The sequence below is a fragment of the Azolla caroliniana genome, unplaced genomic scaffold, assembly GCF_043228905.1.
Source record: "Azolla caroliniana isolate FFs.n. ecotype wild unplaced genomic scaffold, voAzoCaro1.0.p SCAF_4, whole genome shotgun sequence".
Lineage (NCBI taxonomy): Eukaryota > Viridiplantae > Streptophyta > Polypodiopsida > Salviniales > Salviniaceae > Azolla > Azolla caroliniana.
In genome coordinates, this window is record NW_028230439.1 from 16786020 (window position 1) to 16800137 (window position 14118).

General features: G+C 39.2%; 1 protein-coding gene across 2 annotated transcripts in view; it reads right to left on the minus strand.

Moving 5' to 3' along the window:
• The window catches only part of LOC147865155 (ARM repeat superfamily protein), a 28144-nt gene extending 23951 nt beyond the window's left edge, over positions 1–4193 (minus strand). For both annotated transcript variants that reach the window (XM_087317905.1, XM_087317904.1), the window contains exons 1-6: positions 3355–4193; positions 1672–1770; positions 1329–1553; positions 485–601; positions 323–406; positions 184–243 (exon numbers count right to left, since the gene is read on the minus strand). In XM_087317905.1, the coding sequence (XP_087174031.1) occupies positions 184–243; positions 323–406; positions 485–601; positions 1329–1553; positions 1672–1770; positions 3355–3558 (789 nt within the window). In that variant the 5' untranslated portion in view covers positions 3559–4193. The remainder of the gene's footprint in view (positions 1–183; positions 244–322; positions 407–484; positions 602–1328; positions 1554–1671; positions 1771–3354) is intronic.
• Between the last annotated feature and the right edge of the window lie 9925 nt (positions 4194–14118).

Genomic DNA, 14118 nt, shown 5'->3' on the forward strand with positions numbered 1-14118 from the left:
TCGGACCAAATCAGAAGATCACGTTGCAATGCTTACAATGTGAGGGTTGAGACCACCCTGAGAACATTCATTAATGGCCAATCCTTCATGGAAGCAATTAACATTGCAAGATGAAAATATATACCACATGTGGAGTTCACAAGCATCACTATAACAATTTAAACAAAAGTAAGTTTTTAATACCTCATGACGAATTACAAGTTCCACAAGGACCTCAATAGTTAGATCAAACAACGTTGGTACCTGAACCAGTATACCAGTCACAATATGTACACCTCCCAGCACTGTTTGTTTTAACATTTTAAAATTCTCAAATGTGCACCTGTAATGAGTCATATAAAAAGCATAGAAGAGGATGTGATGCTATACTTCCTTGCGGAATCTCCAAAAAACAGCCAACCCGAACCTTTGAAGCACAGAATGCAATAGTCAGCAATACTCGTTTGGAATAAGAGGTCAACTACATAATAAGTGTATAGCATACCCAACTCAGCATGCTTCGTAAAACCTTCTTATGTCTGTCATGTGATTCTGAGATCATTGATGCTTCTTTAGTCTGCTGCAGTAAGAATTCTAAAACAGACCCAGTATGTGACAAGATCTGCTCCAAGAACTCAGTAAGAAATGCCTCAATTAGATAATCATTCCGAAACAATAGAGGTTACACTATGAGGCGAACACTAAAGTTCCTATGTAGGTTAACAGCTATCTTTATTGATGCAGAAAACATCAATCCAAGTGCCCTTATACAAAATAGCAAACAGAAGAGTTTAATCTTATATGTTGCTTCAAGCAACCACAGAACTAAACTATGTGACATGAAACATGTCACAAGTGCAGGTATTTTCAAGCACATGTAGCTGTTATTGAAAACACTTATTGTTTAGTATTCCTTGGAAACCAATATTTAGATGCCTCAAGCAATAAAGACACTAAACTGGTGTGTGATGGATATGTAACTCTTTTTGTGAACATCCCTTTTTACCATTTTTTTAGTATTATTGTTATCGTGACTCTAAGAGTAGCAAAAATTTACAAACATTCTTCCCAAGAGTATTTTTGGGGAACCGTAATATTTTGAATCAAGGGAAAACATATTTTCCTTTACAGAAAATTATCAAGTGAAATACAGAAGCACGATGCCAAACAATAAAGCCACTGTAGTATACAAGATCATGCAATAATTTTTCTAAATGCAATCATCAAATCTTTGAGTGATGTAAACAAAAATGACATACACTAAATGCACATGAGCAAACTTGGACTTCCATTCCAGTTGAGGCAAAATCACCCAAAATATGTGGAAAAACATTGAGACAATTAATCACCTCTTGAGTGAAGTTCCATCTCCGGACTGCATCAACTGTTACATTTACAGTGTTGTCCTCAATAACTTCTTCCGGTAAAACTGTCAGCAGCTCCAATATGGCATTGCTACCCACTCCCTGCCCTTGAAATTCATATAAACTTGCAAACAACTGTTCAACTGGTTTTTTCAACTCCACTGCTCGCAAAACCAATGCTGATAAGGCAAGACATATCTGCGTCAAAAGCTGATACAAAGGGCACGTATAACTCATTATGTATCGAAGGCCTCCAATTTGACAGTATTTCTACTATCATGAAACTCTTAGTGGTTATTGAGTAATATTATAGATATATATTACTGACCTGAGGAGGACCACTACTGAACCTCTTTGCTGAAGCGATCAGAGCTGCCTGCAAAGCACCCCTATAGTCAGCTTGGAGAGTCACTCCTTCAGCTTGAATCTGTACATGGATTGAAAACTGATCAGACTCTGACGCTAGATGATACATATTTATCCAGAGATTCATAATATAGCAAGTTCAGTTTTTGTGTGTTCAGAGAGTTAATCCATAGCACAATTTCCTTCATGTAAGGATGTTACCATAGTTGGACCTTACTTTGTCCCTTATCTCATAATCCTCATTGTACAAGCATGAGTACACATGCTATGTGTGCATTATTGGCAACTGTCAGCATTATTGGCTATGGTCATCATAGATAAACAAGTGGACTGTAAAATGGAACTTCCAAAGTGACACATTAACTAAAAGATTGTGGTGTGTGCATGAAATAGAGAAACACGTCATATATTATAGACCTTATCAAACCAAATGTTTAGACATTCATTCAGAAACCATTTTCTGTACTGGATAGAACTAAAGTTAATTTGTTTTAGCTTGCTTTCATTGGAATCTTGAATCAATACTATGAAAGTCAACCTTGGTTCTTGTTGTTGTTTTATTTGTTTCACAGTTTTTTTTTAAATGTGTCGTACTAGATGAACCAACATGATGTAGAAAAATGTATTGTGCTGCATCGTGCAAAAATATAGGAGTATAAGCATGTGGTAGAGAACATGTGGCATAGATCATGATTAATCTTGTTAAAACTTAACCCCATGACATGGCTGGGTTTAGGGTTTAGGGTTTAGGTTGAACTATTATGAAAACCAATTGTAGCTGCCAATCATAGTTAGTCTACTTAGTTTCACGTTTTCCAGATTAAAGCATGTCATGAGAGATCAATTTCAAACATCAACAACAATCTTTGGTTACACATGCCCAATAACATATGATAGAAAGAAAATGCATAACGTTGATCATGACAGCTATTAGGTCTGGCCATGGATTTGGTAGCATTTTCTGAACTGAATAAAATAAAAGTGCATTCTTTGTGATTTGATCAAACGAGCTGCTGGAGTTAAGTATTCTGACCTTACATTTCAGTGTTTGTAGTTAACGCTCAATGACTGTTCATTTTGTTTCATCGAATATTCAAAATAAACATGTTCCACGCTATGTAGACACACTGGATGTGTTGACAGAAATTTTTAGTGTGCATCTGTGATAGATAAGAGCACACCATGGATCTATGTAGACACACTGGATGTGTTAACAGAAATTTTTGGTGTGCACGTGTGCTAGAGAAGAGCACACCATGATCACGACAGACATATTCATTTCAGATGTTTGGATATGGATTCAGAAACCATTTGCTGGACGGAATAGGATTAAAGCTCATTTTTTCCCATTTCATTGAATAAAGAGCACTGGTCAAGATTTCTGACTTTACACTTGAATCCTGGATAAGTTGATGATGAATGTTAATTGTAGCCGTTTGTGGTAATTTAAATTGTTAGATTTAAGTTTCCAATAAATTGCTACATTTAAGTTTCCAACGTAAAAGTGTGCCATGCTCAGCAAACAAACTGAATGTTTAAGCATGATTTAGAAATCATTATCTAAACTGAATGGGATTGAAATTCATTATGTTTGTGATCTCATCAATTAAAACGGTAAAGGGGTAGACAAGAATTGCACTCTCACCTTACGCTTGAGGATTTGAGCAGCAAAAAGCTGGACTTCCAGAGGATAAGGAATGTCAGAGTTAAGAATGGCAGTGGCTGCCTCCCACGCAGAATCACTGTGCTGAAACTGCACCAGCCACTGGTTGGCAGCTACCCGGTTGCATGATTGTGCATCATGGTTCAGAACTTGCACTGCTTGTGCAACTTGCATATGCAGTTCCATTCGTTTCTTGCTTGATTCCTTTTAATCCTTCCCTTTCTAGCTGCTTCTTCTTCCTACTAGTTCCTTTCCCTGACTCTCCTTCTACTGCTTCCTTTCATTTATTCATCTTCTTTCCCTCCTTCCTACTGCTTCCTTACCCCAATACTCTTTCTACTGCTTCCTTTTATTGATTCTTCTTCTTATGCTTCTTCCTTCTTTTCCTTATTCTGTCCTCTATCACTTCCTTTTCTTGATTCTTATCAGTCCTACTGATTTGTTTCGTTCTTATTCTTCTATTGCATCTCCTTGATTCTTCTTCTTTTACACTACTTCTTTTTCATGATGTCTCTTCCTCCTAGTACTCCTTCCCTTCTCCTAATGAGTTCTTAATTCTTATTATTCCTTCTACTTCCCCTTCCCCTCTTCATCTTCTTCTAATTCCTTCTTCTGTTTCCTTCTCGTACTTCCTTTTTCCTCCCTCTCCTTTCCGCTTCGTCTTCTTTGTGCTTCTTGCAGCGTTCTAGTCCATGCGTGAAAATACAGATTGAATTATATATTTGCGCCTGCAAAGCTCCAGAAACTGGATTGCAGAGCCAGAAATAGCTGCTTTCGAGATGATGGTGCCAACTACTCAGCATTCATAAGAAGAAAACCTTGCAATTTCACGTTACAGACAGCTGTGAAAATCGCTCCCATTCACAAAAACTTTCTGTAAACAAATTAGAACAACCTTCAGCTTACAAAGTGCTCAAGCTTTACTGGAGAACAGAACAAAGAATAGTTTCTAACACAACAGGTGAGAACGATCAAGTTCGGCAGGCAAAATTTAGATCTTTTTTGCTTACTACGAGTTAAAGTTCTGCTGCAGAAGAAAAACGGGAAGAATGGTTTCTGCGAACAAATTCTGCAGGAGAAGAAAGAACGAAGAAAGAGTTAAGAAGACGAGGAAAGAACAAGACAAAACGAGTTCTGGTGAAGGAAGAACATAATGTCGTTTCGTGCAATCTGATGGCGATGGATCACAGCGAGACACGAGGGAATCTGCAGAAGAAGAAAGAACGTGATGTTGTTCAGTGCAATCGGATGGCGATTGGCTCACGGTAAGAAGAATTCCATGGAGGAAAATATAGGGGGAGGGAGAGGGAGAGGCTTTCAAAAACAGAGTCTGAGAGAGAATAGCAGCTTCGCATGCCTACTACAAGCAGAAGCAGAGAACAGCACCATATCCATGCTCCTCCTCCTCCTCTTCCCCCCTTCATATACATACATACATATATATGTCTCAATGACTCTCGACCTGTGTGAGGATTTTCTCTATACATACATATGGTATCTCGTGGAGGGGCCACTTTCGTAGTTTCCATAAACCCTAGATAGCTAAAGCTAACACACAGTCATACACAGAGAGAGAGAGAGAGAGAGAGAGAGAGAGAGAGAGAGGACCACTTTTGTAGTTCCCATATAAACCATCCCTAGAGGAGAGGACCACTTTTGTAGTTCCCATATAAACCATCCCCAAAGGAGAGGACCACTTTTGTAGTTCCCATATGAACCATCCCCAAAGGAGAGGACCACTTTTGTAGTTCCCATATGAACCATCCCCAAAGGAGGCTACTGCTACTACTCCTACTGCTTCTTCTTCTTCTAGAGCTCTCTCTATCTCCCAAAGGCCAACTTTTGTAGTTCCCATAAACCACCCCCAAATGATTCAATTAGAGGGACCATTGGTGATGATGTTCTCATGTCCACTCCGTAGCAAATCAATTGTGCCACATTACATCATTATAACTGAGTCCACTTCAGTCTTCAACCCCTATGCTAGTAGAAGCACTTTTTCAACTACTAGCTTTTATTAATATGATATCTCACCAAGCTTTCGAGGCATCTCGATCACTCTATGAATCCGACAATACTAGCTCCTGGTATAACATTGTGGTAAGTTGGCTTTGTGCAAACGGTGTCGCGGAAGTCCACAAGTACGTGCCGGATCGAGGTGAGACCGTCGGGGTCTTGTACCAAGGAGCCGGATAGAGAAGAAAGTGGGTGAGCGTATAGGGATTATCTAGTCAATTGCCGGATTCCGGATGGAAGAGCGCACGTCACACGAGCACGTAACCGATCCGGGCCTATCGCCGAATCCGGCCCGATGACCACACGGGCTCACCAGATCAGGAACACACACACAAGACGATGTTGGGATGGAGAGATACCTCCTATATGCAACAAATGAGGCACATGTAGACACAGACACATCAGGATACAATAAATCAATGATGATTAATAGAGTAGAGTAAAGGTAGAGAGTACAATTGAACTCGACCGTCAACAGAGCTTCAAGCTCGACAACACACACGCACGCACACAGAATCGATGAGCCTCTAGTCGGAGCACACGAGCAGAGGCCTCACCTTCCCTCGCTAAATCAGCACAGAGCAAATAGAGCTCCGAATCTCAAACCGACAACACTTCTCCCTCCAAAACGATGGATTTCTCAACGGTTCAAAACCTCCCCTTTTATAGCACAAGGAGTTGTCGTTACATCATGCATAATGACAGCCATTTTTTGTCAGCGATTCTCCCTCGATTCTCTCACATCATATCCTATTATTCCTCTCTTTTTGTGGGACATTAAAGTACCCATTAATTACTCTACCTAGTGTCAGGAATAGTACTAAAGACGGAGAGGGAGTTAGTACTAGAGGTAGAGGAGGATGAGTACTATGAGTACTTAAGAGGAAAAGATGGTGTGGAACTCACGAGAGAGAGAGAGAGAGAGAGAGAGAGAGAGAGAGAGAGAGAGAGATGATGGCAATAGAAGATATATATTATAAGGAGAAAGATACAAGAACAACTAGGAGGCTTAAGATTGGCGTTGAACCAAATTGGTTCTCAATAATGCCATGTGCCTCTTTTTATAGTGTGCTTAGGAGTATTCTTGACATTTCTAGAATGTTTCAGAGTAATCTAGAATATACATGGATTTCCTAGTAAAATAATAAATGAAAACAATATTTTTTGTATTATAATGTATAGCTTAATGGTAAGGCTTCAACCCATGTGACACAAGGTCATGGGTTCAAATCTTTTTGAGGCCATACCTAGCTATATCATGACTCTACCCCCCCTTAAGAAAACGAGTGTCGTCTTAGATTGAGGACCTAGTTTGTCGGGATATTGTCGATGGAAGTCCTGAATAAGAGCTCGAGCATTTGCTACGTTCTCGATTGGTTCCCAAGTACGCTCGCTTGGACTATAGCCTAGCCAATCGACCAAATAGTAGAGCTTGTTGTGAACAATCTTAGAATCGAGGAAGACAACAACTTCATATTCCGGACCTACTTCAAGCTCGATCGGGGGTGGAGGTGGTGTAATATGATTCCGAATAGTGTTGTCTTGATAGGGTTCGAGGAGAGAACTATGAAAAACCGGATGTATTCGTAGTTGCGAAGGTAGATCAAGACGAAAAGTGACATCATTAAATTTTCCGATAATACGAAAAGGACCTAATCGTTGATAATCCAATTTATCGCATGGTCAAGTAGTCTTGATGTGTCGTCGTAATAGCCATACCCTATCTCCAATGTTAAAACATGATGGAAGTTGATGACGATCCGCATAATCCTTTTGTGTTTGTTGAGCTTTATGTAAATGGGTAGATAGGTATGCATGTATCTTGCATAGCTGCTCCAAATGATCCTTTGCATGAGGATTTGTGGGTAACTCTGGAGTTTCGAATACACACCACCGAGGATGATAGCCTGTATAAGCATAAAATGGTGTAACCCTAGTCGATGAGTGGATAGAGTTATTATAAGCAAATTTGGCAAAGTGGCGGATATCTGCCCAATCATCCTATTGATAGCTTAAAAAACACCGAAGATATTGTTCCAGCATTTGATTTGTTTGCTTTGCTTGTCCATCTATTTAAGGGCGACGGTCGGAGGAGAGGTTACAAGTGACCTTGAGAATTTTGAAGAGATGCTTCTAGAATTTCGAGACGAATTGAGGTCCACACTCACTGATGATAATATCTGGGAGGTCATGATGCTGAAATACCTCATGAATGACAATTTCGGCGGTTTCTTCACTAGTGATTTCCTTAGTACAAGGCAGGAAATGTGCCATCTTAGTATATTTATCTACTACTGTTAAGATTGCATCAAATCCCTTTGAAACTGGAAGATCTATGATAAAATCTAGAGAAATGGACTGCCACGGCTTGCTTGGAATTGGTAATGGTTCCAATAAACCATAGGGATGGTATCTTGGCATCTTGGCTCTGCAACATGTATCACATGTCTGAACATAGTCTTCGATAAAAGCGTCACATATGAGGCCACAAAAATTATCGTTGTACTAAATCCAACGTTTTAGTACTACCAAAATGTCAAGATGTATATGTGTCATGACAATTTTGGACTACTTGAAGGCAACAACAATTGGGAACATACAAGAGTTTCTTAAAGAATAGTAATCCATCATGACATTCAAATTGTCGATAGTTTGTACCTAGTTGTTGCAACTTGCGACTGTGAATAGGATGCCCGAGAGGGATCAATTTGCACTAGAATGGCTTGAGCGAAAGTGTATGTCTTCAAGTCTTCATGTATCGTATCGATAATGCAAGAATCCAATGGAGTGTCAAAACCCCATATTGCTTGCAGTCGTCCTATTCCCAAGATTACTTGCTTTTGATTATCGAATGATGGATCACACACAAGGAAAAGGGGAAGAAGAAGATGCCAAAATATGACACCGACAGAAATAAGTCGGGTCGGAGTGAATCTGAATCTGGAAAGAACGACGACGGACTTTCATAGACGAAGTCCGAGTAGGCCAAGAGGGCTTTGAAATCGGCTAACAAGAAGTTTCGTTGATCCACCCACTAGAAGAACCCCGTCAAACGGTATGGGTATAATGAGTACATGATGAAGGTGGCGGAAGTGTGTGAGCTGGAGAACTACGCAGAAGCAGCAAAAGACGCACAATGGCATGCCACTATGGAGGAAGAAATGCGGGCACTCGATGCCAATGACACATGGGACCTGGTTGACCCTCCTCGACGTTGCAAACCGATCGGTTGCAAGTGGGTGTACAAGGTCAAATATAATGCTAATGGTTCGATCAACTGTTACAAGGCCCGGTTAGTGGCCAAAGGATATGCGCAGGCCCACGAAATCGACTACGACCAAACCTTCGCTCCGGTAGTGAAGATGACAACAGTTCGTGTGGTGCTAGTGGTTGCTACTGCATCTTCACTAAATGGATGTGAAGAATGCATTTCTTCAAGGTGATCTTGAAGAACAGATCTACATGATCCAACCCCCCGGTTTTTAGTTAGAGATGAACAGGTCGGCAGTCTGTCGATTCAAGAAGTCACTTTATGGCTTGAAGCAAGCCCCCTTGTGCTTGGAATTTGAAGATTATGCACCGGTTGCGTAAGATGTGGTTTGCGGCCTCCAAGTCGGACTCTTCGTTGTTCATCTGGAAAGGTCTGAATGGTTTGATATGTATCTTGTTATATGTAGATGATCTAGTCATCACCAGACCCATACTTGCTGAAATTGACCGAGTGAAGTCCCAACTGTCGGATGCATTCGAAATGAAAGACCTGGGGACCTTCATTACTTCCTCGGGATTGAAGTGATCCACACGCTCGACGACATATTGTTGTCCCAGAGACACTATGTGTTGAATATGTTGTACAAGTTCGGTATGACCGATTGCCGATAAGTCTCCACACCCCTGGACCGGAACCTAAAGTTGTGTCCCGATTCTGGACCTGCCTGCAATGGGAAATGGTTCCAACAAATTGTCAAAAGCCTTATTTATTTGGTGATCACCCGACCCGACATTAGCTATCCAGTCGGAGCGATAAGTCAGTTCATGGAGAAGCCGACTACGGAGCACCTTCAGTGCGCGCATCAAATACTAAGGTATGTTAGCGGCACTAAAGACCGCGGATTGTTATACCAGTGTGGTATAACCGAGCAGCTAGTCGGATATACAGATGCCGACTGGGCCGGAGATGTGTCAGATCGACAATCCACTTCTGAATTCATGTTCTCTCTAGGTAGCCGACTGTTGCGCAGAGCAGCAAAAAGCAGCCGACTGTGGCTCTTTTGAGTACTGTGGATTAACTGAAGGTCAAACGGACCAGGAGGCAGCAGAAGTCGACACCGACACGGAGAAACCGATGGGTCGAAATGCGTCGACGTTGCATCAACAAAGGAGCTGAGATGGGCCTTCTAAGTAGACGAGCCGACTAAGAAGGTCGATATGCACCAAACCGGACGTGTCGGACGAACCGGATTGGATGAGGAGCGTGCACCAGGGAGAGTGGAGGAGGGGACTGGCTACCACAGACATAGACATTGCGATCCGACCTCAAGTTGAGCTTGAGGGGGAGTGTTGAGCGGACAAGCTCAACCGTATCCGGATTGGCTAAATAAGCCAGAGCCGGATCGCTATCCGGAACGGAGAACCAAATAGGTATCCGGAACCAAGAGCTGGATTGGAGTGTACCCGGTAGGCCGTTAGAGGCCTACAAATCTAGCCTAGTACGTAGGCATATTTTTGGGAGTCAGTGTCAGTCGCTCCAATGAGCATTGAAGTACATGTCAGTCCTTTCATGGCCTTGCATAAAAGTGCTCACTAAGCACATTGTATGTACACATAGTGTTATTATTTTGAATTGAGTTCGCTATTATGCTCTCTCTGTCTCTCCCGCTCTTTGTCTTTGTGATTCAAGCTTCCATTAAACCTCATCTCTATTTTCTATTGCTATCCAGATAAACCGGTTTGTCAAAGCTTCCGCATATTAACTTTGACAGCTAGTTACTAATGTAAGCATGAGATAAGGATATCATAGATATAAAATAAGAAAGGAGAGAGAGAACGAATGGTGTTGATCCATCGGACCACCCCCAAGTGAAGGGATCGAGACGAACTTGAGCCTCGATTGGCGTCCCATACCACCATCGCGACGTCGAGTCGTACCTGGTGTTGGTACACTCCCTTCAAGAGTTGACCCACCACAAAGACGGAGTCTCGATGTAGTAGATAATGTATCCAATGAGGGTAGCTAGGCCTCATATTTATAGTCAGACCTAAGGCCCCTAGGTAAGTTCACACTTGGCCTAATGGGTTGTCCCAATCCCAAGGATTAAATGTAATCCTTTCCTTCTTTACACTCTCGTTTAACCCTCACACTTTATCCACATGTATAGAATACTATGGTAAAACTTACCACGAGATATGGTCACGCCCGTAATAGCCACCATAGGTACTGATCTACAATTTGTCACCAATCTAGCTCGAGGTTTTTCAAGCATACATGGAGGAAAACTTGGCAATGGATTCAATTGACACTCGAAATCTCTGGTTGGTGCACCCATTTTCTTTGTAAAGAAAAAAGATGGTTCACTTCGTCTAGTCATTGATTACTGGGGTTTTAATAAAGTTACTTACCTTGATATGCACTCCCCTTGATCTCTAGTCTTTTAGAATAGATTAATGGTGCAAAATATTTTACAAAGATCGATTTACAAGGTGCATATAACCTTGTACAGATCCGAATGGGAAACAAGCAGAAGATATTTTTTTACACTCGATATGGGCATTTTGAGTATACATGTATGCTATTCAGGATCACAAATGCACCATTAGTTTTTCAACACATAGTAAATGGCATTTTTCGAGATCTCTTGAACATCATTCTAATCATCTGTCTAGATAGATGATTTGTTGATTTATTCAAAAACACAAGAGGAGGATGATTCTCATGTTTGTGAAGTACTAAAACGAGTACGAGAATATGGCCTTTATGCAAAACTCACAAAGTGTAGTCTTGACTGCAAACAATGCAAACATGTGGAATTCTCGACTATTTTATCTCCCATGAAGAAATCTCTGTAGGTCCAACTAAAGTCCAAACAGTGTTGGAGTGGCAGACTCCACCATCTATGTGAGATGTGCAATGTTTCTAGGATTCGCAAACCTCTATCGCAAGTTTATACATGATTACTTAAAACTTATTCCGCTTCTCACAGAACTCTCATATGATTGCTCGCACTTAGTAGTATTTTGTCATGGCAAGGTGATGATGGGAAGCTACACCTAGTGGCTTTCCATTCACATGAATTTGACACTTCCAATATCAACTATGAGGTACATGACAAGGAGTTATTAGGCATAGTTGATTCCTAATGCCTTTGTTGAAGACATCTTAGATCATAGTGCTTTGACTCGTGCATCTTGTTCTTAATCACAACATTCATGTACAAATTATAAGCAATTCAAGTGGCATGTTGGATTACTCTTCTTCAAAAATCTTCTTTATGTTTATGATGAATCATCTCAACTCCAAGTCATACAACATTACTAGGATACATATATGGTTGGCATTTTGGTATTAATAAGACCTTCGATTTGGTAACATGATCATTTTGGTAGCCTCGTCAACATAAATTTTGTTGAACATTATGTTCGCACATCTGATACATGTTGTAGAGCAAAAATGCCTGGACATCATCCATATGATTTATTGCGGCCATTACCAACTCCAAGTAGGCCATGACAATCTGTGTCTTTAGATTTTATTACAAATTTTCCAAATTCTAAGGGGTTCAATGTTAGATCTTAACAATAGTTTATCGATATACTAAAATGACACATTTCTTGCCATGCACTAAAGATATCATCAATGATGACATAGAAAATCTCGTTATGCGTGAAGTATTTCATCACCACGGTCTTCCAGACAACATCATTAGTGATCGTGGACCTCAATTTATATCTAAATTGTAGAAACATCTCTTCACAATGCTCAAGGTTTCCTACAAACTCTCCTCAAGCTATCATCTCCAAACTGATGGACAAATAGAATGTATAAATCAAACATTGGAGCAATATCTTCAAACACCAGGTCATTTGAAACAGGTAATATGTCGCATTTTGAGAACTTTCCATCAAAAAATGACACAAATTAGGGTGATTCACAAAAAGGGGTGTTTCATGTGTAAAGGATTTTTAAAAATGACCCAAAAATATATTGATTTTTAGTATGTACAGAAATTTAGGTGTTCAAAAAAATGCCTAAATAATGGACATGCCAAACTTACAAATGAATGTCCAAAATGACTAACACCAATATTTATAGAAATTCATGAATCCAAATCTTGATGTACAATACAATATTTACAGTTAACGTATCAGGACAATCATTTTTCAAGTTTTGCCATCATCTTCATACCCATTAGATGAACTAGTACGAGTTTATGCGGTCTCATCCTCATCATCAATCGCAACTAATGCATCATTGTCTTCATCCAAATGCAATCCAACCTCATTGAGGTTATGAGTCATGCTTCTTGTTTGTCTTTGTGTTGTGTCTGAAGCCACATTCCAGATCCTCTTTTAGTATCTTCATTGTGGTCTCTCGCAGATAACTTATTTTGGTCAAACATAAGTCATACACTAGTATATAAACATTATCCAATGTAAGAGTAGATGTGCTTGATGCATCTTTCTTCCTCAGTTTTTGGTTATGATATTTAATTATGTACTTTCTATTTACGATATTTGATTATGTGAGAGAAGCTTTCTACCAAAATCATTAGAATCTAAAAAAATGTTGTAAAGATGTTTTTCATTTTTCTTAGATTCTCATAGTAAGCCTTTGATGTCATACAAATATCCGATTCATTCCATCTAGATTTGATGCAACATGTCGAATTTTACTCTATACATCTAGAATGGGATGTAGTGCATCAGATTCTTGTTATAAGTCTTGGATTTTTTTAAAAATTTCTATTAAAAAATACTCTTGCATTTTCAACTAACACATAATGCATTGCATCGAATTCTAGCCACATAGACTAAAATATGATACATTGCATGAATTTCCCGTAAATAAATAAATAAATAAATATTGGAAAAATAAAACATTTCCCGTAAATAAATAAATAAACATTTTTCATTTTTCTCGTAAATAAATAAGCAAAAATTGGAAAAATAGATTTCAATGGAAATTTGGAAACACATAAGAAAAAGTGGACTTTCAACAGAAATCTGATGCAGTGCATCGGATTTCCATTGAAAACCCATTTTTTCAATTTTTATTTATTTTTTTATGGGAAAAATTCAAAAAATAAAACAAAAATTCAATTTTTAAAAAATATATATGAAAAAATGGTAACAAATAGCAAAAAAGTGGACATTCAACAGAAATCCGATGCATTGGATTTCTGTTGAATGTCCACTTTTTTGCTATTTGTTACCATATTTTCATATTTTTAAATTTTTTTTGTATTTTTTTTATTAAATTTTTTTTTCCCATAAATAAATAAATAAAAATTGAAAAAATGGGTTTTCAACCGAAATCCAATGCACTGCATCGGATTTCTGTTGAAAGTCCACATTTTGCTATTTGTTACCATATTTTCCTATTTTTGAATTTTTTTTGAATTTTTTGAATTTTTCCCATAAATAAATAAATAATAATTGGAAAAATGGGTTTTCAACAGAAATCCGATGCAATGCATCGTATTTCTATTGAAAGTCCACTTTTCCTTATGTGTT